General features: G+C 46.9%; 1 protein-coding gene across 1 annotated transcript in view; it reads left to right on the top strand.

Moving 5' to 3' along the window:
* The window catches only part of VWC2 (von Willebrand factor C domain containing 2), a 94,783-nt gene that overhangs the window by 7,968 nt on the left and 60,201 nt on the right, over positions 1–26,614 (top strand). The window contains exon 3 of the mRNA XM_054991755.1: positions 24,902–25,031. Within this exon, the coding sequence (XP_054847730.1) occupies positions 24,902–25,031 (130 nt within the window). The remainder of the gene's footprint in view (positions 1–24,901; positions 25,032–26,614) is intronic.

Here is a 26,614-nt window from a genome sequence, read left to right as displayed (position 1 = left end):
GGCATCTCCCCCCAGTATTCCTTTGAAAACTCAACAATCCGTTGTGCCTGAATAGACTGACAACTGTGCAACTCCTTTAGTAAGGAAAACTAGAATGTTTGGTGTTTACCCATGGGGCTTTGGGGGGGGGGGGCAGATGGATCCCAGCATGGTGCAAAATGTCCATTTATAATGGACTAAAATGGTGCTGAAAGTTTTAGTTCGTTATGAGCCCCCCCCCCCCCATTCTGCTAGTCCTCCTTATTCACTCTGTGCATTGGCTCAAATGGTTTTCCTTCTACCTTTTCTTCTATTGAAATTATTATTGCTAGAGAATACACTGAAGATAAAGAGCTTAACTTCGAAATGATGGTCAGTGGCAGCTCTTTGCTCATCAAAATCAAGCTAGACTTGGAGTTTTAATAGTATGGTGCCTCAGCAGTAGACGGTAAGTAATCATAATCTTTTACTGCGTAGGAGTCCGTTTCCCTATTCCATTGTCAGCACAGACAGAGTACAATTTATATCTACACATATTTTTATTGTGGGCAGCAAAGAAGAGAAGCTATTTTGACGTTTTATACACATTTCTGGCGTTTACCATTTAATCCAGTTATAACTTAAATGTAGCATACTTGGATGTGCATTTCCACTCTTAATCTTGCACACACACACACACACACACACACACACACACACACCCCATTTGTGTAGGAGTATGTTCATGCAGCTGCCAGTATTTTGTTTTGCTGATGGAAAGTAAGTTGGACAGAATGAGACCAAAGGTGGATTCAGGGTATTTGTCTGCATCAGCCGGATTGCAGTATCTGCGCTGGAAATCAAAGCTGCCAGATCACTGTGGCTTCCCTATATTGAGATAATGATTATGAAAGAAGATTTTATTGAAATAAGTGGGATTTACTTGCAAATATATTCAGGGCATGACGTAACAGTATTTTTGTTTTGAAATAATGTGGCTTGATATGCAATTGAGAATAAGCGTCTGTTCAGTTCCGCCTGCTAACAGAAATACTTCCTCTGTGTGTTCTCACCAATGCAGCTGTGGCGCAATGGAAGTATTGCTTTGCAAGTATTGGATATATAATTCTCTGGGGCTAACAAAGTAACAGCTACTTTCTTGGTATTAGGCACTACAGTGAAAAGAGCAAGTGGTGCTGTGTCTAGGTGCCTGGTGAGCTAATGCACACACATGTCCCTTTTTTGGACAACAGCCATGGAAAAGGAGTCTTTGTAAGAAACTAGAATTTGGATAGTTGCCTAGAGCTTTGTAATAATAGACAAATACAGGAAAATGAGTTAATTATGTCAATTATTAGTAAAAGACATAGGCTATGAAGAAATTAGCTTTTGTTTATACATTTTAAGAACGTTACGTTTTCTGTGCATCACCCCCTCCCCCCGCCCTCATTTATGAGCCATTCACTTGAAATTATAAGATGGAAAATTCAGAGTGGGTCTTGAGAAATGACCAACAAATATAAAGTATGTTGTTAAATACTTCCTTGTCAATGCAGTCCAGGTTTGTATTAAAAGTATAACTAGAATTAAAGGGTTGTATCCAGCCTGCTTTTTCACTCAGTGTCATCCAGTTCCCTTCCTTTCTCACCCCCCCCCCCTCCACACACAATCCCACGTGGCGTTTGTAGGTGCTGTATCATGATTCTCAGAGTAACCTTTTTTGGTATTCAAAGAAGATCCCTCCTTCCTTTGTCATCAGCAGAAAAGCTGGATGGATCCAACCCAAAGTGTTGTCGAAGGCTTTCACGGCCGGAGAACGATGGTTGTTGTGGGTTTTCCGGGCTGTATTGCCGTGGTCTTGGCATTGTAGTTCCTGACGTTTCGCCAGCAGCTGTGGCTGGCATCTTCAGAGGTGTAGCACCAAAAGACAGAGATCTCTCAGTGTCACAGTGACACTGAGAGATCTCTGTCTTTTGGTGCTACACCTCTGAAGATGCCAGCCACAGCTGCTGGCGAAACGTCAGGAACTACAATGCCAAGACCACGGCAATACAGCCCGGAAAACCCACAACAACCACCAACCCAAAGTGTTTCAAGTATTGATGAACTAGGCAGTGCACATATTTACATAAAGTTGTCAGTTTCAAGTAAAATATTATCTCTGGTCAGTTTCTGCCTAGCATGACAGTGTAGCGGAAGAGTTCCAATTCTGTACCGCCACCCCAAGGAATATTCCTAATTTGCACAACCAAAGCACTGGTCTCCTTTCTCATCCTCTGGTTCTCCCAATTTCAGATACCCCTGAGTTGGTGTATATGCTTACACCATTAGGAGTGGAGCAAGTGGCAATGCCTGCGCTTCGCCTTCACCCAGCAGGGATCAGAAGCGGAGTGGGAGGCAATGCCCATCCCCCACCTTCACCAGGCCGGGATCAGGAGTGGAGAAGGTGGCAAAGCCCGCCCCCAGATCAGGAGCAGAGCAGGTGACAATGCCCACCCCCTGCCTTCACTCAGCTGGGATCAGGAGCGGAGCAGGTGGCAATGCAAACCCCCGCCTTCACCCAACCGGCATCAGGCACAGAGCAGATGGCGTTGCCTGCCCCTGCCTTCACCCAGTCAGCATCAGGTGCAGAGCAGGTGGCAATGCCCACCGCCTGGCTTCACCCAGCCAGGACCAGGAGCTGAACAGGTGGCAATGCCCGCCCCCCACCTTCACCCAGCTGGGATCACATGTGGAGCAGGTGGCAATACCTGCCCCTCGCCACCTTCACTCAGCTGGGATCAGACGCGGAGCAGGTGGCAATTCTCACCTTCAACCAGCCGGGATCAGGAGCGTAGCAGATGGCAATACGCGCCACCTGACTTCACCTGGTTGGCATCAGGGGCAGAGCAGGTGGCAATGCCCACTGCCTGGCTTCACACGGCTTGGATCAGGAGCAAAGACGGTGACAGGGCCCCCCACCACCTTCACCCAGCTGGGAGCAGGTGGCAATGCCCTCCTCCTGCCTTCACCCATTGGGGATCAGGGGTGGAACAGGTGGCAATGCCGGCCCTCTCCCTTCACCTGGCCAAGATCAGGAGTGGAGCAGGTGGCAGTGCCCGTCTGCCGCCTTCACCCAACCAGAACAAGAGCAGAGTAGGTGGGAATGCCAGGCCCTCCCATCACTCAGCCAGGATCAGGAGCAAAGAAGGTGGCAATGCCCACCCATCACCTTCACCCAGCTTGAATCAGGTGTGGAGCAGGTGGCAATTCCTGCTCCCTGCCTTCACACGACCGGGATCAGGCATGCAGCAGGTGGCAATGCCCACCCCCGCCTTTACCCAGCCAGGATAAGGACAAGAACAACGCCGCCTTTACCGGGACGCATGAATGATTTCTTTCCCTTAGAGTCTATAATTGATTATGTGAATAGAAGCTCCTGAAGAAGCAGGCGCGAAATCTGCTCGCAGCCGGCCTCAGATTGAGAGCATTCCATCGGAGTACGTCTCAGTATCACAACCTTACCTCAAGGGAGAGACCTTTTTGGCATCACATACTCCATGGGAATTACACCTTTCCATCATGAGAAGAAATTGTGAATATTATTGTAAAGGGATGTAAAGGAAGAACAAGAGAAGCATTTGGACTTTAAAGAGTTTGGTGGGAATCGTCGTCCTACGGGTTATTTGTAAATGGTGTTGAAGGGAATTGTTCTAAGAGATGAATTTTGTATGAATATGCTGAAATAGTTTTGAGCACTTTGCACTTTGAATATTTTGTCAAATATTTGGAATTGTTCATTAATATATGAAATTAATGTTTGGTATCCTGTGGGTGGTGTCCCTTATTTATTGACAACTTATTACAGGTACAGCCACTTTTTTGCACAGGATAAGGAATGGAGCAGGTGGCAGTGCCCACCCTTTGCCTTCACCTGGTCGGGGCCAAGAGTGGAGCAAGTGGCAATGCCTGCCCCCAGCCTTCACTTGGTCGGGATCAGGAGCAGAGAAGGTGGCAATACCCACCCCCCGCCTTCACCCAGCTGGGATCATGCATGGAGCAGGTGGCAATGCCCACCCTCCCTTCACCCGGCTGGGATCAAGAGCAAAGACGGCCGCAATGCCAGTCCACCACCTTCACCCTGCTGGGATCAGAAGCAGAGCAGGTGGTAATTCTCGACTGTCACCTTCAGCCAGGACCAGGAGAGAAGCAGGAGACAATGCCCACCCCCCACCTTCACCCGGCCAGGATCAGAAGCAGAGCAGGAGACAGTGCCCTCCCCCGCCTTCACCCGGCCGGGATGAAGGAGCGGAGAAGGTGGCAGTGCTCACTCCCCACCTTCACTCGGCCTGGATCACTCGTGGAGCAGGTGGCAATGTCCGCCCTCCCTTCACCCAGCTGGGATCAATCGCGGAGCAGGTGGCAATGCCTATGACAGACTTCACCTGGTCGGGATGAAGGAGCAGAGCAGGTGGCAATGCCTGCTTCCCACCTTCACCTGGCCTAGATTACCCGTGGAGCAGGTGGCAATGCCCACCCGCCCTTCACCCAACCGGGATCAGTCGCAGAGCAGATGGCCTACCACTGCCTTCACCTGGTTGGGATCAGGAGCGGAGCAGGTTTCAATTTCCACCCCCGCCCCCTCCTTCATCCAGCCGGGATTAGGAGCACAGCTGGCAGCAATGCCCAATTCTCCTTCACCCAGCTGGGATCAGGCGTGGAGCAGGCAGCAGTGCCCATCCGTCGCCTTTACCTGAAAGGGATCAGGAGCAGAGCAGGAGGCAATGCCTGCCCCCACCTTCACCTGGCTGGGATCAGGAGTGGAGGAGATTGCAATGCCCACCCCCTGCCTTCCTCTGGACGAGATCAGGCACAGAGGAGGAGGCAGTGCCTGCCTGCCCCTCCTTCCCTTTCTGGAGCCCATTGTATTTTTTCCCACAAGGGGCATTGATGCTAGTAGTATCTACATTTGCTGTCTAAAAACAAAGAATGCCCTTTTCCTTTCAAAACCATTATATTAATATGTTAATTTATGCAGATGTAATTGATCTGTTACAAACCCATACAAGTTAGTCAACTGAGATTTCTTTAATAGGATGAGAGACCTAATATTTTTCTTTTGCCTTGTTGCTAAGACATTCTAAACGATCAGCCACCAATTGATGTTATATCTGTATGCACCCGCACCCGCACACATACTTACTTTTCCAGTTGTATGTACAGAATCAAAAAGATTTGCTTTATAGAGTTCTCCTTATTATTCTGTTTGCAAAAATATAGGTCCCTGTCATCTGCAGTCCATTCATTTCCTACAGGCTTTATGATAGGGTGGAAGATTTAGTGATACTGTATGTTTCTGGTTTTCTCTGTTCTACATGACATAGTACTGCTTATTCATTGTTTAATACATGCTCTTTTTCCTAACTTTAAATTGCTTTAGAATAGAGAGGTATAATTTCCTCACATTATGTAGCCAGGCAAGAGTGTATTGTAAGCAGCCTGACGCAGTCTTCTTTCTCCTTTCCCTGATACAGAACAAGCAATGTCACAACTGCTAAGTATAACCCCAAAGAGGCTCCCCTGGTATGAACTACTAGACCAAGAGTGGTGAAACCGCAACTGGAGGTTGCTAAGTTGACATAGTATCCAGGGCAGTGGGGCTTCTCGTCAGTTAAAAATCTATATAAACAGGTTTTTACTGACATTCCATTGTGCTGGCTATAGACGGACAAGCCATTTTGACTGTCTTTAGGATTCATCGGCTGCAATCCCAAAAAAATACTTTCCTGGGAGTAAGCCCCACTGAATTAAATGGGACTTGCTTCTGAGTAGACCTGTTAAGCCTTGTTTCCACAATGTCACTGTCCCTTTGTATCCCAGACCAGCTGAAAACTACCATGGCATCCCTGGACCAAGATCCTTCCTGCCTCCCCTCACATCACCCAGATCCACATTAGAGGGGACTGGACAAATATATGGAGCAGAGGTCCATCAGTGGCTATTAGCCACAGGAGATAGATGGTATTCTCTTTGTGGGGAGGTGGTGCTCTGTTGTCTTGGTGCTGGAAGGAAGGCAGTGGGAGGGCTTCTGGTGTCCTGGCCTCACTGACAGTCCTTTAGATGGCACTGGATTTCTAGCCACTGTGTGTGACAGAATGTTGGACTGGATGGGCCACTGGCCTGATCCAACATGGCTTTGCTTATGTTCTTATGTTCTTATGTTCTTAAACATCTTAAGAAAAGAAACAGCATGTTAGCATATTTGTGAGTTGCACAGTGCACATTGCAATGGACTATACTGGAAACCACATTTCAAATGACAACCAAGTAATGTTGGGGAAGAGTTAAAAAATGAAAGGTGAAGGATGGGTTTATAATGAATAGAGTTTGCTGATCTAGTTCTTACCACCATTTGAAGTGTCACAGTGCTTTCGGTGCCACTTGTGAACTGTCCTGTACCAATTGCCCAGGCAGTTGGAGCAGCATCACTCAGGTTCTTCCTGTTGTTGACTTTGCTGTCCTCCTTCCACAGCATCATGTGCCATCTTTGCCTGCTTGCTGTATGAGGGGTGCACATTAAACAAGCCGCAGATAAGGAGGAACCATCTTCCTCACACTTGCTAATGCGCATATGCATCAGGCCCAGTTGCAGAAACCTTTTCTTAAGGATGCAAATGACCCAAGCGTGGGGACCAGGTACAGTGAGAAATTACATAGTGGGCCTGCTCATACCTATAAATATAATAAAGTAGTAATTAGAGATGGACATGGACCAGAAAAAACCCATGGACCACCAGCCCATGGTCCATCGATTTTCACGGTCCATGGACCATGAACATTTCATGGACCAGCCCCGTTCATGGACTGGTTCATCGGTCCATGGTCCGTCACTTCCGGAAGCCCTGGCTGTGCCCCTTCACATCCAGAGAGCCTAAACTCACAGAGAATCTTCAGCAGCCTCCCCTCCAGCCACCCTCCAAGTTTGATCAAGATTGCATTTCAGAAGTCTGAGTTACAGACCCCCAAAGAGGCTGCCCCCAGGAAACTGCCAGTAGATACTGGAGTCGCAGATGCCAGTTGACTTGCATTGGCTAGCAGCACCAAGAAGTTCCAATGAAGCAAAAAAGGGTGGGGAAAGAGCCCCCTTACTCACCACACAGACACCTTTCCAGCCGTTGCCTAAGGAATTCATTCTTGATCCTTGCTTGCATAGAGAAGAATGGGAGCTCTCTGGCTGGCAGGCAGAGCTGCCTGTCAAGGTTTTGAGGGCTATGATTGGCTGCAGAACATCCACCCCTCCCTTGCAGAATGGGAGCTCTCTGCTTGGCAGTCAGAGCTGCCTGTCAAGGTTTTGAGGGCTAAGATTGGTGTTTCTATGGCTGCAGAACGTCCACCCCTCTGTTGCCTAGGGAATTCATTCTTCCTTGTTCACATAGAGCAGAATGCGAACTCTCTGGTTGGCAGGCAGAGTTGCCTATCAAAGTTTTGAGGGCTAAGATTGATGTTGCCATGGCTGCAGAACAGCCACCTCTCTGTTGCCTAGGGAATTCATTCTTCCTCCTTGCTCACATAGAGCAGAATGGGAGCTCTCTGGTTGGCAGGCAGAGCTGCCTATCAAGGTTTTGAGGGCTAAGATTGGCTGCAGAACATCCACCCTTCCCTTGCAGAATGAGAGCTCTCTGGTTAGCAGGCAGAGTTGCCTATCAAGGTTTTGAGGATTAAGATTGGGTGCAGAACGTCCATCCCTTCATTGCTTAGGGAATTCATTCTTGCTCCTTGCTCCATAGAGCAGAATGGGAGCTCTCCGCTTGGCAGGCAGAGCTGCCTATTAAGTTTTTAAGGGCTGCAAAAGGGCTGCGGATGTCCCTTCCATTGCCTAGGGAATTGATAGATTGGTACCAGGATGTCTGGACTCACGGACCACAGACCAGCCCAAATGGACCAAAATTCATGAAAAAGGTGAGTCCCGTGAACTGTGTGTTCGCGAACCACAAACCGGGCTGGACTATGCAAAATTTGGTCCATTTTCTGGACCATGCCCCACCTCTAGTAGTAGTTGGAAATATGATTTTATTGTAAATATGGAAAATATGTATTACATTTTAATCCCATTCTTTCTCTGAGTCCAGGGCAATTTAAATAACTCTCCTGTGCTCTGTTTTGTCCTCCTAGTTATCCCCCCTCAATGGCCCTCCCCTACACTGAAAAGGTCCCCTGCTGTACTAATCTTGTTGAGGTTTCCCCAGGACCCACCAGTGTTAGCTGACGCTCAGATGTCTCTTGTGCTAGGGCCAGAGGTATGTATCATAATATACTGCCAGGAACACTATGCGGTGCTGCTGTAGCATTCCTCATAATGTTTACATGGAAGTACCTATGACAATATTGCCATCCTGTTGCATTCCAGTGCTTTCCCTGCTGTCATCTCATCTCTTTCCAGAAGTGATCGGTAGCAGTTTTTAAACTTTTAAGAAGTCATTGTAGCTGTCAGGCTCTGGCAGGGGTGCGGCTGCGCAGGGCACCAGTGTGACTGCACTGCTGCTTCCAAACACGGAGAGGGACAGCGGAGGGTCCCACTCTGTGGAAGGAGGGGAGGTATGCATCACCCTTGCTCCCCCTCTACCACTGCTCAACCTGTCAAGATCCCTACTGCCTCCGCTCGGATATTCTCCTAAACTCCCCACTCCTTCACCACTCTTCTCCACTCTACCACCACTCCTATACAACCCATCACGAGCTTGCTACTGAGCCTGCCTTTATAGGGCTTCTCCCAACTTCCCCCTCCCTTCCTCCCAGGCTCTTTCCTATCCCTGACGCCCTCCAGCTAGGCATGCCCTCAGGTGTTTCCTCTCTCATCCCAGTTGCTCCCTGCTCTCCTATCCTTCCTTGCAGGGTGGAGCTAGATGTAGCCCAGCTGGGGTCGCCCTCAGGTGTTCCTCCTCTCATTCCTCCTTGCTCCCTTATCCTTTCCTGCAGGATGGGGCGGGCAGGGCCTTTCCAGGCGATGTGGCTTGGCCGCCTCTGCTCATGAGGAGCCACCCTGGCCTTCTGGTTTCTGGCCAGTTCCCCAGGGTAAACTTTGCTGCTGGTTCCCCCTAGGACTTGGGCAGGGGCTTCTAGCCTGTCTGTCCTGGCATCAACAGCCCAGGTAGGCATGCGTGCCTCTTGCCCTTTAAGGCTTGGTTGGGCAGCATGCGCCTGGCTGGCTTCTCCGGCTGGCTCTTTTTCCTCCTCCTTCTCTGCCGGCTGGAACTATGTCACCTCCTCTGGGCTCTCTCTGCCCGCCGCCGGGGTGCTGTCAGCCTTCAGGTAAGGGGTCTGTGGCAAGTCCGGGGCACTTGCTCCCAGACAGTAGTCTAAGTCTAGACATTCAGTGTTCTGTACTTTCTCAGGACTCCTGTCTGTTAAATTCCAGCTGAATCGTTTTCTGTTCTTGGCTTAGTTTGTGCTCGTTAATTTTCAGTTCTTTGTGAGGAAAGTGCTGGTGTTCACTTTGCAGCTAAAACCATTGCTCGCATTTTATTTTTCTTATTGTTAATTAGTGATAATTAATTAATTAATTTATCATACTGTTTCAGCTGTTAAAAAAATGAGCAATAACTCCATCGGCTAAGTTGAAAAGCAGTATTTATTTCCCATCCCTAAAATGCTGATTAAAAATTCATAAATACTGTCAGTGCAAGAGAATAAGAATTAGGGAGTGAAAGAAAGGAACAAAAAGTTATAGGAAGAAGTGAAACCTTTGCTAAACATAAATTACTTACAAGTAAGTTAAATATAATTATTTGTTATATGAATATAATAGGATGGACATGGTTGGATGCTTATGGTGACTAGAGCATTAAATACAGTGCTGTGGTGAACCTTCTTTCAGTTCTTCTTCCAGCTGGTTGAGGAAAAGAAATAACAGAGCATCTCAAAAGCGTCCTAAGCTGCATTCAGACGTCATGAGCAAACACAAATTTTGTCTGTGGCAGGTACAGTTTGTTATGCGCATTTCCCTCCCCCCAGCATGGGGTACTGAAAACTTCCTGATTTGAGAAAGGAGTCAGTCAAGCTCCAGTTCACTGTGGTGTCTAAATAGACACACCTGGCCAGAGTAGTGTTTGTTTCTTTCTCAACACAGTTTGTTCTCCTGCATGTGAAAGAGGAGGAATGATGGGAGCACGAGAGCATGAGAACAAGCTGCTGTGGTGTTATCATAGACATCTGTTTGTTACGATATCTGAATGCAGTACTAGTGTGGAAGCAGTCCAAGACTAAAGTACAAAACTGCAGTCCTCAAATTACTTTTTCCAGCAAAGCGCTCTAATTTTAGTTGGAACTCCAGACTTTTGATTAAAACCTGAGAGACTGAGATTATTAGGTCAAGCAGGTCTGCCAAGCATCTGTATTAACCTTCCTCCATAACCAGTGTTTCGTCATCATAGCTCTGTGCAGTCCCCCATTGGGACTGTACAGGCCAGCCGTAGAGAGATTTCTGTAGTTTTAAAAAGGACTAAGGGGGCGCTCAGCCTTTACTGTGCATGCGCAGAAACTTTCCCACTGAAAACAGGAGTCTACGCTGACCACCTCCGACATTCCCTCAGTTCTTCTTTAGCTTCAGTCGAAAGAGGTTCTTAGTGTAGCTGTGTCTTGGTATTAGTAGTTAGGAGTTTTATAGCAAAACGTCTTCTTCATCTAAATCTTTATTTAAAAAGTGCTCTCAGTGTGAGACAAAACTGAGAGCCCAGTTCCAGAGCTCTCAACAGACCTACTGTCGGTTCCATTCCCGAGCCATGTAACGATTCCACAGCAGCCTTTGATGCCTCATTGGCAGCAACAAGTTGCGCCCTCAACACAGTCGGTTTCCTCTTGGCTGCCAGCACCAGGGATGGGAGGAGTGAATAACTGGCAAGAATTCCTTACCTGGTTGCAGTCAGCTCCGGTACTCCCTCCTTTCCCGCAGACGGTTCCACCGTCTCAATATCAGTCAGTTCCGGCATTCCAGCAGCTGGCTCCTACATACCTGCAACAGTCAGTTCCATTGACACTGATTCCGGGGACATCAGCTCACCCTTCAATTCCAATAGCGGGCCCAGTGTTACTGCCTCCCATTGCACCTCCATCGGTCAGAGAAGATTGCTCGTCAGTTCCACAACATTGGAACTGACAACATGTAACCAACTTCTCGGATTCAGAAGAGAAGGAGAACTTTGACTCTTGTTTCGTAGTGGCTTCTGACTTGGCCTCTGACCGTTCTCCGGAGGAGATCGTGGGTGAATCTGGGTCTGCCTTTTCTAATGAGGACTACTGGTTTTTTTGCTGAGCAGATGCTACGTATGGCTACAGCATTGGAGTTAGACATCTCCTCGTCAGCCTCCAAGCCAAAAAGCAAAATTCTGCAGGCACTGTACACTGACGCGCCTGCCTTCATTGCTTTTCCACCTGTGGAAAACTCTTGGATCTCGCGCATTCAGTATGGCAAACTCCTGCTTCAGTCCCAGCGACCTCAAAGAAGATTGAAAAATATTACAGGCTGAACCAACAGGACTGTTCATTCTTGTTTAGCCACCTATGCCCATCATCCCTGGTGGCTGAGGAGGTTCAAGCTGGATACAGACATGAATCCTTGTCAGTGCCAGCGGATCGTGAGGGACGGAAACTGGATGCTGTGGCGCGTAAAATGTATTCTTCTGCCTCACTGAACTTCAGAATTGCCCATTATCAAACAATAATGGGGTCATACAATTTATACTTCTGGGAGAGACTCTCTTTTTTGCAAGACCTCTCTGATGACCATAGGCTGTTGGTGAAGTTGGTCCAGGAAGAGGCCCCAGACTTGCAAAACAGCAGATGACAGCAAGGAAACACTGCTGATTGTTCTGCCTGGTCTATGGCGTCATCCATCGTCATGCATGGTTACGATCAACAGCTCTGCCTCTTGACAAGAAAAGTCACATTGAGGATTTCCCCTTAGAGGGTGCTCTGCTGTTCTCTGAAAAAACAGATGAGTCTTTGATTCAAATGAAGAAAAACCACCAAACGGCTAAATCCCTGGGGGTCATTGCTGCACAGCAGCAGTAGTAGCAGTCAAGGCCACACTTTCAGGTTTCACAGCCTTACGAACAGCGCTCTGGACGGTACCAGTACCAACAATATTGTTTTTTTCTGAAATTCTTGCATTATCTTTACCGCCCTTTCGTTCTGGGCCTTGTTCACCTGTTCTAGTTGAAAATGTTTCTGGTTTGTTACATAAAGGAGCTGTTCAGAAAGTTGATGCAGTCTCTAGCCCTTATGAGTTCTATTCCAGATATTCTTAGTCAAAAAGAAAGATGGGGGAACTCACCTTATTCTTGATTTGAGGGGGATGAATAGGTACATTCAGTTTCAAAAAGTTCGTATGCGTACTCTGCCCACTGTCCTTCAGTTGATGGAAGCTAATGTATGGTTTGCCATTATTGATTTGAAGGATGCTTATTTCCAGATATCCATCCATCCAGACTACAGGAAGTATCTGCGTTTTCTATGTGGGAATGACACTGTATTACCTTTTGACCTTTCATCAGCCCCACGCATGTTCATTAAGTTGATGGCTGTAGTAGTAGCATTTTTGCGTTCACAAGGCTGTGCTATATATCCTTACTTGGATGACTGGCTCCTAGTAGCAAGAATCTGCAGATTTACTTTGTGAACACATCCATATGACTGTAACACTCATTACCAATTTGGGCCTGTTAATAAATTGGGAAAAATCAATTCTTGTCCCATCTCAAACTGTTCAGTTTATTGGGGCTGTTCTCAACTCATCCCAAGGTAAAGTGTTCCTGCCTCAGGACAGGTTAAAGAGGTTGCAAACTTTGGCACGTTTTTTCATGTCATACAGATATGAATCTTCTTTATTAATCCAAACCTTACTAGGCCTCATGGCATCAACCACGTCAGTGGTGTGTTTTGCACGACTTAGGATGAGACCTTTGCAAAATTGGTTTCTACAACACCACAATCTTGCAACTACCAGTCAACAAGTCAAACTGTCCATTCCTAGATCAGTTGCCAGGTCTTTACAGTGGTGGATTGATACTAAAAATCTGGCACAGGGATGCCTTTTGGAAGGCCCTGTGCAAATATCTCAATTACAACTGATGCTTCTGCTGTAGGTTGGGGAGGACACTGTGGTTCTGATTCGGTTCGGGGCACATGGACTTTAGAGGAATCTAAATTGCATATTAATGTCTTAGAGCTGAGGACGATCCATTACTCCCTTGCTGCTTTTGTAGGTGCTCTCTGCAACAGACGAGTCCAAATTCACACTGACGATACCACGACGTTATACTACATCAACAAGCAAGGGGGAATGGCATCGCTCACACTGACAACCGAGGCTGCAGCCCTCTGGGATGGGCTATTCAGAACAATGTATTTCCCCACGCTGTTCACATAGCTGGTGTGAAGAATACCAAGGCAGACATCCTCAGCAGAGTATATTTTACTCGCAACACGAGTGGTCGCTGGGCAGGAGATACCTCCTTCCAGTCTTCACATGTTGGGGCTTCCTCATAATGGATCTGTTCACCACACAAGCCAAAGCAAAGGCACAACAGTTCTGTTCCATGGCGAGCAGGGACCCATGCTTGATAGGGGATGCCTTTCAAATCCCTTGGGCACTGGGTCACACCTTCCCACCAACACCATTATTGACCAGGGTCCTATGCAGGATCCGTCATTTCCGCATACGTTGCATTCTAATTGCTCCCTATTGGCCCTGCCAAGAATGGTTTCCATCCCTACAATCGATGGCTCAGGGCAGGTAGATTCACTTCCCTACATCACGAGACCTGTTACACAGGTGCCAGGTGTGGCACCACAGTGTTCCCAAACTATGTCTAACAGCCTGGTTGCTATACCCACCAAACCAGGACTCTCAGCAGAAGTGGTCCAAATCATCCTGAATGCTGGCAAGGCATCAACAAGGAAATCCTACAGTTTTAAATGGAATAGATTTATACTCTAGTTAGAGCCTTTAACAGTGCAATCCTAAGCAGAGTTACTCCAGTCTAAGCCCATTGATTTCAATGGGCTTAGACTGGAGTAACTCTTCTTAGGATTGCACTGTAAATCTATCTTATTCCTGCCCCTTGGCTAGCATCTTTGAATACTTGTTGGGACTGAAGCGACAGGGATTGTCAGTATCATCTATTAAGGTGCATATGGCTGCAATATCAGCATTCCATGATAGAATAGATGGGGACACTGTATTCTCTCATCAGTTATCGAAACAGTTCCTTATGGGTATGTTCAAGACTTTTCCACACAAACCTCACCCAGTGCCACAGTGTCTCAGCTGATGTTATCACTGTTTGAACCAATTGCATCCTGTTCGTTACCGTTACTCTGGAAGGTGGTGTTTTTAGTGGCTGTTACTTCAGCAAGACATGCTGGGAAAATTACTGCATTCAGAGTTGATCCTCCATTCTTACAGTTTTTTGCAGAAAGAGTGGTTCTGCATACCAGTATTGAGTTTTTGCCTAAGATGGTGTCAAAGTTTCACTTATAACAGCAGGTTACTTTGCCTGTGTTTTTCCCAACTCCCTCTTCTGAAGCTGAATATACTCTTCACAAGTTGGATGTTAAAAGAGCTTCATTATTCTACTTACACAGAACAAAGACCTTCTCCCTCTGAGGCAGAGGACATCTTGCGTGATTTCTACCGTCCAAGCAGGGAGGCAGGAACTAATTTTCTTCCTCTTCCTGTCTGGCGTGTGGGACCACCCTCTCTCTTCAGTTCTGTTCCTGCCTCCAGGGACAGCTGTTCTTCAGCAGACTAGCTCTGCTGCCCTTTTTCTCTCTATCTCTTATTTACCTTTCTTCTTCCTCAAACCATTCTTTACCTCACTCCTTAGTCCTCCTCCTCCCATTTCCTCTTCTTTTACTCCTCTTGCCAAAGAAAGAAAAAAAGAGGACAATATGGTCTCTAGAGAGTCATCGGCTTCTGGGGAAAGCTTCATGGAGGAGAGTATGGACTGTTCCCATGGAGCCGTCCTACCAGCAGCGGGAACAAGCCCAGCCGGCACCAGCATGCCTCTTAGGCTGCGCGGTTCCCCGGCGAGGAAATGCCCTTGGAAGAGACGCAGGCCTCTAAACAGCCTTCTCTTTCACAGACGGAGCTTGTTAAAACAGTGTGCCTCAGTCAGCCAGCTGAGAACAGCGCCACCTGGCGGAGCTCAATTTTGGCGGGAAACATCAACGAGACGAGTGATTTCCTGCCTAATCTCAAAGATGCACTTGCCAATCTCCCAGCGGGAGAGACACGGCAGAAACATAATCCAGACACCCAGAGCTCCAGCCAACAAGCCCAGGAGGGCCATGTAAGTGTTCCCCCAAGCGTGTTACCTCCAGAATTCCTGTCAGCAATTAGACTTAATATGAGGGAGGAAATCCTGTCACTTTGCCAGTCAGAAGCACCTTGGCCCAGTAAAGATGCCAGGAACCTCCTCAGCTCTGGTGCCATGTGAATGTGCCCATGCCAACCTCCTGGCTGGAGATTTTACAGCAGGCTTTTCCCCTTTGGATCTAGCCCTGCCTTTACAACACGACTTTCCCTGTCAGATGGGTAATGTATAAAGGGCACAAACTTGCCTGTGTCTTTGAACCTTTTAACTTCTTAAGACTAACCAGCAGGGAGGAAATATATAATCTCTGCTGGGCTGAAATCTCTGTTAATAGTGGTGTGGTGTCTACCTCCTCCTCTTCCTTCCTCCATGAGTAAGGCTGTGGTTCTGTGGAAGAGCTTCTGCTTTGTATGCAAAGGATCCAGGTTTGTTCCCCATTAACTCCAATTAAAACGATCAGGTAGATGCTGGGGAAAACCTCTTCCTGAGACCCTGGAGACCTGCTGCCAGTCTGAGGAGATAACACTGACCGATGGTCTGAGTCAGAATGAGGCAGTTTGTAATGTTTATCAGTCAGGGATCCCCACGGAGCAAGGGGATCGCTCTGAGATAGAGTCTGTAATGACAAGGAGAAGGATGAATTCCTTCAGATGTAGAGGAGGAGGAAATATCCCTACCAGAACAGTCAGCACAGCTGTCTGAATCTGAGGTCTACCAGTATTTACTACCTAAGACATTCTCAGCCTTAGGGTTGTAGAAATTACCCTTGGGGGAGTAGGACCCTTAAACTGAGAATACCAAATCCGACCCAGGGAAACAAGAGTCTCTTCCTAGCGAAGGTTCCTCAGAAAAGGTCCTCCCATTTCCAGAATATTTGGGGAGACAGTTATGGGCTGAGTGGTCTAAACCATAAGCCAATTAACAATCCCCAAACTTGGTCCAACCCCCCCCCCCCCCATACTCACTACCTTTCTTTGCTTTGAGTTGTTGCAGGTACCTGCAATCGAAACTCCAGTGGCTACACTTCAGTCATCTGGGCTCCGGTCAGAGGATGGACAAGGATCAGTCAGAGACCACTTAGACAAGAGGAGAGAGGCCATGCTAACAAGAGCTCACGAGGCCGTGGCCATGGCTATTAAGGCTACAGCTATTGCCTCAATTGCCTCCAGAGTGTCAGGAGTATGGATCAGAAAACTGATCCAACTCCTCCCGTACAACAATAGCTGCCCCCATTGAAGGAGCAAACAGAAATGTAAAGGCCAGTACCTTCAAGACAGACACCATCCTGAATACATTTACCTTTTCTTCCAGGATTATGGTCTCGACAGCAGTAACAAGTCAGCACCCTTGGCTAAGAACATGGCCAGCAGATTCACTCTAAAAATATCATCCTTGCTTACCCCTTTCAGAGATGCCCTGGGAAAGATCTGGGTTGAGACCTAGGACAGAAGAATGTGTTGCCAACAACACTCAAACAATCTGAGAGGCGATCCATTGGCCCTCAGCCTTTTAATTCACAACACACTCTACTAAGGTTGTTGTGGGTTTTCCGGGCTGTATTGCCGTGGTCTTGACACTGTGACACTGAGAGATCTCTGTCTTTTGGTGCTACACCTCTGAAGATGCCAGCCACAGCTGCTGGCGAAACGTCAGGAACTACAATGCCAAGACCACGGCAATACAGCCTGGAAAACCCACAACAACCATCATTCTCCGGCCGTGAAAGCCTTCGACAATACACTCTACTAAGGTCCAGACAAGATTTCAAATGGCCATCCTGGAGTTAATCTAGGCAGCCCTTTAATAAGGGGGGTCCTTTCAAGACCCCACTTGTAGTATAGTGGTTAAGTAACTGAACTGTGATGCAGTACTCTGCTGGTTCAAATCTCTCTACTGCCATGAACTTGCCACATGGCCTTGGGTAAACCAGTCCTCTCAGTCCCAGCTCCCCAGCTGTATTGTGGGGATAACAGTTACCTTGTCCCAAGATCAAACAGACATTTCTCCACACGTGGAAAGAGATCCAGCCTTAATACCCAGATCTCTAAGACAGGACTCTCAAGCTGTCCCTGTGAGAGGCCAACTACTCTTTACCATCAAGCCTGGGTTGACACGCAGACAGACCTTAGAAATAGTCTCACAAGGCCATTCCATACAATTTGAAAGCTCCCCACCAGAAAGTTTTGTCATCTCTCCCCTACGCAAAATCTTAACCCAAAAGGTAATCCAACACCTTCTGGGGATTGAAGCAGTGGAGCATGTTCCCCACAATGAAAGAGGATGGGGGCTGGGAGGTCTACTCAGTCTTCTTCACAGTCCTTAAAAAGAATGGGGACTGGAGGGCGTTATTAGACCTCAAATTTTTTTTACAAGTTTATCAAATTGTTTCACTTCTGAATGGAGACTCTGCACTCAGTCGCAGTGACCAGTCAGTCAGAAGAACACATGACATCTACAGATCTGACAGAAGCATACCTCCATGTACCAATTCTGACAGCCCATCAACAATACCTAAGATTTTATGTGAAAAAAAAATCAATTGGCAGTTCTGAGCCATCCCCTTTCAGCCTGTCCACAATGCCAAGAGTATTCACAAAACTCATGATCAACCCCATCATATGTCTCAGAGACAGAAGTATTCATGTTCACTTGTGCCCAGATGATCTCATGGTCAGTTCAAGCTCAAGAGAAAATCTCACAACAACACTCAATTCACCATTCAGTTCCTACAAGCTTGAACATGTGGGTTTGATCACAGTCACCAAAAGGGCTTTTTCTATCCCTCACCAAAGAAAAGGTCAAGAAGACCAAACAGCTGGCTGAGACTGTCATCAGAGTGCAAAATCATTTCTCAAGACACTACTGAAACTGATGAGTTTGCTAGTGGCCAGCTACAATGCAATACCTTTGGGGTCGTCTATAGGCAAGACCACTTCAGATCTTTCTCAGATCTCATTAACAACAGATCATAGAGAAGACAGATCTTCCCATTCAGGTACTACTTCAGATCAAAACCAGTCTGAGCCAAGGTCACCAACCCAATGCAAAGCAAAAGATTCATGACCCTTCAAGAACAACAAATATTTACAGATGTAAGAATCACAGGTTAGGCATGACTTCCTATCAATGTCTTAGAAATGTGAGCAATTTGTCTGGCCCTGTTTCAGTTCAGAGATCTGTATGGACAAGGTTGCAGACAAAACATATATAAACAAACGGGGGATCCAAGACCTCGAGATGGCACAAGGAGGCAGCAAGGATACTTACCTGGGAGGAAGGTCACCTAGCCTCGATCAGAACTGAACACATCAAAGGCATATCCAATGTCCACGCAGACTGGCTGAGGGGACAACAGGAGAATACTCCTTTAAGAAAGATCTCATCCAGTGGATAACATCGCACTTCACAACACCTCATGGACCTGTTTGCATCCCAACACAGCCATCAACTACCGGGGTACATGACAAGGTTTGTTCCACCCACAAACAGATGCCCTGACACTGCAACGGCCATTAGCTTCCTTTATGTATTACCACCCTTACCAGTAACAGACCATGCGTTTCCACCCTCCAACAGGTGGTGATATCTCCACTGGTCATCCTACCGACCTCTCCGGTCAAGTTACAGCAGGGACCAATTTGGCCCTCTCATTTAGACTTACTCTGCTTAACCATGTGGAAATAGAAAGGAACACCTTCCTAAGATGCGGATATTCCTGAAAGGTGGCCAACACTCTCCTAGCATTCAGAAAACAGTTCATGCTCAGAATTTACAACTCCTATTAGAAAGCCCTCACTCAGTGAACAGTTTACACACCCCTGACCAAACATCCATTTGAACCGGTCAAGGACGTTCCCCTGAGAAGGCTGAGAATGAAGACCATCTTCCTCATTATTTTCACATCTGCCAGAAGAATTAGTCAGACCTGAACTCTGTATCTTTCACAATGGTAAGGTGATACCTCGTACTGTCTTCCAAAAGCGTATTCCAAATTCCATAGGTTGCAATTCCTGTACCCTAAATAGACTAGGGAGAGGCTCTGACACAACCTAGATGTCAGAAGGATGCTCAAGGCCTATCTGCTCCGAACAGTGCAAATCAGAAAGCCAGACTTACTGTTCTTAAATATATCTCCCCTCAGTTTGGGGAAGAAAATGCCTTCAGTAGCTGTAGGTGCCAATAGCAAAACATACACTATCGAAACTCCTAAAACTCTCTTTGTAGAGGTTCCTTGTGGAATACCAGCTCACTCTTTGAGCAGTGCTACTACCAGTGCAGCATTACACAGGAACACTTCTGTAGAAGAAGTCTGCAAGGCAGCAACAAGGTTGTCAGTCTCGACCTTGGTAAGATGCTACAAATCAAATCTATATGATTTGATGACACTGACTATAGTAGAAAAGTACTGCAGCACATGATCTTGGATGAAGACCACATCCCACCCAGAAACTGGAAACTGCTTTGAGAGCACCCAAGAAGACCTCCACCTCAGAGGGAGAACAGACCTTTGGACACTTACCATAAAGGGTCCTACTCTGAAGAAAGGAGGACATTTTGCCCTCCCCAGGTCTTCATCCTCCTTTACCCTGCTGCCTCATTCTTCTGCTTCCTCCGGGTTATGCTTTATTTACAGTACATGTTAACGCAACAGGTGTTTTTTCTCCCAGTATTGACAGTTGCTGCATGATAAATTCACTGTTACTGCTTTGTGGAGTCACCTGAACTGAAGAGAGAGGGTGTCCCACACGCCAGACAAGAAGAGGAAGAAAATTAGTTCCTGCCTCCCTGATTGGATGGTGGGAATCAACCAAGATGTCCCCCTTTCCTCAGAGGAGAAGGACCCTTCACGGTAAGTGTCCAAAGGTCCATTCCATAAAAGTAAATCATTGTTTGTTATTCTGGTCACTGGGTGGGACAATCTTGCTTCCTCACAAACTTTGTCTAGGTGGATTGTTTTGGTCATCAAACTTTGTTATCAGAAGGCCGGACTCAGACCCGAACTACACAAGATGAGTTACTCGAGTTCTATATGTGTCTGCTTACCTCTAGGTTTGATGGGAAGTGTAGGTGTCCTTGTAGCTTTAAGTTTAACGTTTACAGAGCGGCAGGGAGGGGAGTGCAGGCATCGGGCATTGCAGCATCTCCCCCCCCCCCCGCTTGCTCGGCCCCTGCAGAGTGACGTCGGGCTATGCAGCTCCAGGCTGTGCAGTGCAACATTGGGCGGGGGCCGGACAAGCAGGGGGGGAGAGGCAGCATTGGGCCGGTGTCGGGCCATAACGACACTGCCTTTAACCCCACTCACCCAGATCCCACCTGAAGCCACGCGGCCCAGAGATGCATAGCCCGGCGTCGCTTGTCAGGGGCCAGGCGAGCAGGGGGTGGGAGATGCAGCGACGCTCTGGGTGCAGAGCAACGCGGCATGTGTGCCCAGGCCAGCACAGTGTCGGGCCATAATTTCGCTGCCTTTCCCCCTGCTCGCCCAGCTCCCACCTGAAGCCATGCGGCCCAGAGATGCGTAGCCCAGCATCGCTCTGCGAGGGCCGGGTGAGCGGGGGGGGGGAGATGCAGCAATGCTCCGGGCGCCCTTGTCTGCTGACCTAGCCTAGCCGCCGCCTGAAGCCTCGCTAGCAGCTAGCAGCAGCCAGGCACCCTGTCTGCTGTGTGGGGAAGGGGGGAAAGAGAGGGGCCCCAAAAACCCCATACACACCCAGCAGAAGGGAAGGGGGGCACCTGGCAAGAGCCCAATGCCTGCACTCCCCTCCCTGCCGCTCTGTAAACGTTAAACTTAAAGCTGCAAGGATCCCTACACTTCCCATCGAACCTTGAGGTAAGCAGACACGTGTAGAACTTGAGTAACTCGTCTTGTGTAGGTCGGCTCTCAAATGTTCTTTGCTGATTAAGGCGCACTTGACCAGGGCTCAAGCCTCATGTGCCGATTTTCTTTGTGGAGTTCCTCTACATGATATCTGTCAAGCTGCCACCTGGTCATCCATCGACACATTCATGAGACATTATTCTGTGGATACAATCGTCAGAAGGGATTCAGCAGTGAGAACAGTTGTTCTGCAATCATTGTTCAGCTAACCACTCACACACCATTGGTGAATAGCTCATTATACTCCCAATGTGGGACTACATAAAGATACGATGATGAAAACAGGGTTGTACCTACCTGAAACTGTTGTTCATCGTGTATCTTCTGTGCAGGCACACGTTCCCTCCCTCCTACCCCGCTGTGAGTGTTATTTAATTGATATAATTGTCTCTGGCGGCTCAGGAGAACTGAGGAAATGTTGGGGGCACTCAGCCTAGACTCCTGTTTTCAGCAGGAAAGTCTCTGCGCATGTGCAGCAAAGGCTGAGTGCCCCCTTAGTCATTTTTAAAGCTACAGAAATCTCCCCACTGGCGGTCTGCACGTGTGCAGTCCCAATGTGTGCCTGCGCAGAAGATACTTGACGAACAGCAGTTACAGGTAGGTGCAACCCTGTTTTACTTTGTGTGAAAACTGTAAGAATATGAAAAAAGCTTCTAAAGAACAGATGGAAGCCCAGTTGTTAGAAATTTGCTGTACGGTTTGTTGAGGAGATAAAGCAGAAGACCAGCGGTGTCCCCTTTTCTGAATTCCGCCATTTCCTCCACTTCGGATGAAATGGACTGGCATGAAAAGAATTTTTCCTGTCTTTTTGAATCTATTAACATAAATGGATAAAATGGGGGGATTCAGAATGACATAAGCCACTTTGTGTCTCCATTGGAGAGAACAGCGAGTTATAAATTAAGTAAATAAATAAACATGAGAAAATGAGCTGATTTATTTTTGTGGCTTTTAAAGGAACCCCAAAAAATAACAACAGAAAGCATTACACGGACATTTGGTCTAGGAACATTCACATACGATCACCTTAGGCGGTCTACAAGAGGCAGAGTTAATGTAGCTTTATCAAAAAGAGTCCAGTAGCACCTTTAAGACTAACCAATTTTATTGTAGCATAAGCTTTCGAGAATCAAGAGAACTTGATTCTCGAAAGCTTATGCTACAATAAAATTGGTTAGTCTTAAAGGTGCTACTGGACTCTTTTTGATTTGGCTACTACAGACTAACACGGCTAACTCCTCTGGATCTATGACAATGTAGCTTTAGTATCTCTTCCCCTTCACTTGGTGTCTAGAAAATGTTACTACTGGAAAGTGCTTGACAGATGAGGGAAAACGAGCCTATATGGGGTAGATTCTGCAGCATATACACCATACTGGGTGAGCATTATTACAAGAATGTCTGCCTGTTTGCACAAAATGTTAACATTGTTGTTATTAATTAGTGCAGTCTTTCTGTGCTCTTTCTGTGCCGTGCTGCTTTGCGCCCTCGTCCTTATGCATAACTGGGTATTCCATTTGCAATGGCCTGGAGCAAACTCTGTTTAATAGGGCCAAAGTCTGGCCGTTGCATTTCTAACGTTTATTTAGCCCATTTTTATTCTGTATTTCATCCAAGGAGCTCAGAGCAGTGTACATTGTTCTCCCCCCTCCCGTTTATCCTTACAACAACCTTGTGAGGTAGGTTAGGCTCAGAGAAACAGTGACTGTTGCCAGGTATCCCAGCAAGCTTCTTGACAGGGTAGGGATTTGAACCTGAATCTCCCAGATCCTAGTCCAGTGCTCTAACCACTATACAATGTTGGTATAATATTTTTTGTTTAAAAAAATCTCAGTGGTTTGTCAAACAGCTATGGCTACTTCTGGATACTTTTGCTGAAGCTCTGTTAGGAAACCTCAAGAGGAAGAGAAATACTTGGGGAAAGTAGCAGAGCACATTATGCTGACAGGATGAGGAACGGACTTCGCAAAGATGGCGCTGGTTGAACTCTTAGAACAACTGGTCTGTTGTCCTTTAGTGCCGTTTCTTTATTCAGATCAATATTTTTTATGTTAATAATGTGACGTTGTTTCAATTTGAGTGCTTTAAAAATAAAAAGCTGTGCTGGAGCTACAGTGCAATACTTTTCTATCTATCAAACCTAGACATGCTTTCTTCTTTAACAAAATATTTGCAACTTAGTATATACAGTTGCAAGTATTGTTGTACTTGTGTATATATATAATTGAAGTATAAACGCTTTACAGTGCCATCCTAAGAACACTTTATGAAGATTAAGCCCCATTGAATAAACTTGTGTAGGATTCTGAGTATTTGTGCTGTCCGGCAGTGCCGTCCTCCTGTCCACCCACCCCCACCCCCCACCGGCCCTGCAGCAACAGGCCCTGTCCTCAGGCCCTGCAGTGCCACTTCTGGCAGTGCCTCAGCTGCAAGTGCCTCTACAGACCCCCCAGGCTTCCTTCACCACTAGGCCACCAGCAGCAGCTGACACCCAGGCACTACCCTCTGGAACAGCCTGCAGCCACCCAGCTCACTCACCCTTCTCCTGCAGTTGCCCAGGCAGCTCCACCGCAACCACGGGAGATTGCTGGCAACACAAGCTGGGTATGCACAGGCCCCAAGCTGCCAAGGGAGCCACAGGAGAGGCCCCAGAAGGAGCAGGGAGAAGCCAGGCAGAGAACAGAGCAAATGGGCCATCCTGGGTTGGGATGAAGTGGGTGGAGCCAGGAGACTGCAGAGTCTACCCAGCCCTCCCATCAGATAGACTGGGAGAAGGGCCACTGGCGATTGGGAGGTGGGGCAAGGGGGGAGGCCTTTAAAATCAGGTTCCTGTGAAGGTTGAGGAGGCATTGCAGGGAGAGGCAGCTGGAGCGTGCTGTCACTCCCAGAGCAGGAGAAGGAACAAGGTGGTGCAACCCCCTTCCCTGCCCATCTGAGGCCGGAGGACGCCTCCCTGGGGAGCTGGCAGGATGGCAGTCCATCAGATGGGGGCGCCAGTGAGGGAGGAGCCGCACATGTGCTTAGAATTGCTCTTTAAAAGCAAATATATCCAATACTAATGCCAATGAGAATTGCAGTCTGCTGCACTATTTGCTATTAGTCCATTCCACTCAATCCAAAAGGGAAAACAAAGTTTTCATAGGAGCTCTTTTTTCAGTACTCTCCAAAATTTTCCCATTTTTTCAAAAGAAAAACTGAAAAAAGGCCATAGGCTTTTGTGTCCTATACGAGCCACTAAAATTCTGTCTTAAAAGCACTTTACTTTCATGGGAGATTTTTTGTTTTAGTGTTCCCCAAAATTTCCCAATTTTTCAAGCAGAAAAATCGAAACTACTTTCTTGAGGGAGAGGGGGAATAGTTTCCCAAAAATTTCCATTTTTTTCCCCTGAGACTTCACATCTTTACTCCTAATAACTTTATTTAATTTCAAAAGCCCAGCCAAGATGAGTTTTGTGCAGCACCGGGCTCATCTATTGCATCGCTACTGTGCTGGCTGACCTGCACTGCCAAGCTGCACAGCTTACCAGATTCCAGCAGTGATGTGCAGCTTTACATTTGACTGAATTGTACGGCTTGGGTACCAAGAAGGATGTGTGGTCACTTTGCTTACTCATTGTTTGAATAACCAGAACAAAGGAATTTACAAAGTGGAATAAAGTAGACATCTGTGAAAATCTACTAATGGAATTGGCTTTAAAAAAGGTTGGTTTGTTTTCAGGTTTCACCATGTGAGAAATGCCGCTGTGAAGCCAATGGCGAAGTGGTGTGCACGGTGTCTGCTTGTCCTCAAACTGATTGTGTGGACCCTGTATATGAACCAGATCAGTGCTGTCCCATCTGCAAAAATGGTAAGTAACTTATGCAGGTTTCAGTGGTAGACTGTAGGAAGTCAGTTTTTGTGTTACAGTGAGAGCACATGCCTTTCTTGTAGGAAATAATGTTTTTCTTGCTTTCGGTATTTTGTAACAATTCTCAAACGTGTATGTACTGTGGGTTCCAAGTAAATATGTTCAGAGATCATTTGCATTAATGGCTATGATTAATAACAACTGCATTTTGCCATTAAAATACTGTACTCCCACAAAATCTCAGCATGGAATAGACTATTATATTCCAGTCTTGTAGGCCATACACTCCTTTGTGCTTAAATGTAATGTGTATCTCTAAATCCACACACATACATGTACTCTGGCCTATAATTATCTACTGCCATATCCCCTCCTCCCCGTCTCAGCTTTCTCTCTGTTGTCATTAGAGTCCTTGGCTCCCTGAGAATTTAACTCCTTGCCCTTACATATCACAGTTTTCAGTCTCCTATTGCCTTCTCCTTCCCCACATTTTCTGGTAACTGAAGTTGTACACAGCCCATGGGACAAACAGATTTTCTGCATCAAGGCAATGAGATATGAGGAACGACTGCATGGTTTGATGCACCCTATATGTGACAAGGAAGAAAAATAGCCAGGTTCGCCAATAATGAAATGATTACTTTATCAAAAAAAAGTTCTAATTGGAGGAGCTGAGTTCCTTGTAATGATAAAAATATGGACAAATTAATAATTGCTTTCCTTTGTTTTCTCTAATCTCAGAAAGGTTTGCAAAGGTTTGTTTTGTGTCATCTTTTTGCTTCCAAATACGAATTCCATCTGCTTTCTTTAAGTCCCCCTTTCTCCCAGCAACTGGGATCCAAGGCGGATAACAACAATACAAGCAATCTCTATCATCACAAATAAAAATAAACAATAAGCAAAATAACAAACAGTAAAAGAAGACCCATCAAACAGCAGCAAAGTATAACTGACACCCTCTTGGCTGATCAATGCTCAGCACAAAGCCAAACAACATATAAAACCTTCGATCTTATCCAGAGCTTTTTTTCTGGGGGAAAAGGTGGTGGAACTCAGTGGTGGAACTCAGTACTGCACAATGACGTCACTTTGGGTCAGCTGGAACAAGGGGGGAGTTTTTTAAAGTTTAAATCACTCTTGGCGAAAATGGTCACATGGCCAGTGGCCCCGCCCCCTGATCTCCAGACAGAGGGGAGTTTAGATTGCCCTCCGTGCCACCCCCTAAACTCCCCTCTGTCTGGAGATCAGGGGGCGGGGCCACCGGCCATGTGACCATTTTCAAGAGGTGCCGGAACTCCATTCCACCGCGTTCCAGCTGAAAAAAAGCCCTGCTAGGGACTGAGGCCAAGCCTGCCCTCTACCATTCAGCTGTGACACTATAGAGAAACTAGACAAAGAGGTCTGTGCACAGAATTCACTGACTTGGCTTATTTCTGGCGCTGCTTCGTATCGGTTTAGTTTAAAACACCGGGACACACAATCAGTCACGGGAAGTAAACCCCAAAAGATGTTCAGCTCTTTTTGTGAGTCCTCACCCAGCACCAGTTTTATGTCCTTCAACCCAGTAAGGAAAAGTGGGAGCA

Source organism: Eublepharis macularius, chromosome 11 (assembly GCF_028583425.1).
Source record: "Eublepharis macularius isolate TG4126 chromosome 11, MPM_Emac_v1.0, whole genome shotgun sequence".
Taxonomy (NCBI): Eukaryota; Metazoa; Chordata; class Lepidosauria; order Squamata; family Eublepharidae; genus Eublepharis; species Eublepharis macularius.
The sequence above is the reverse complement of the archived record's forward strand: the minus strand, read 5'-3'. Positions and strand labels throughout refer to the sequence as shown.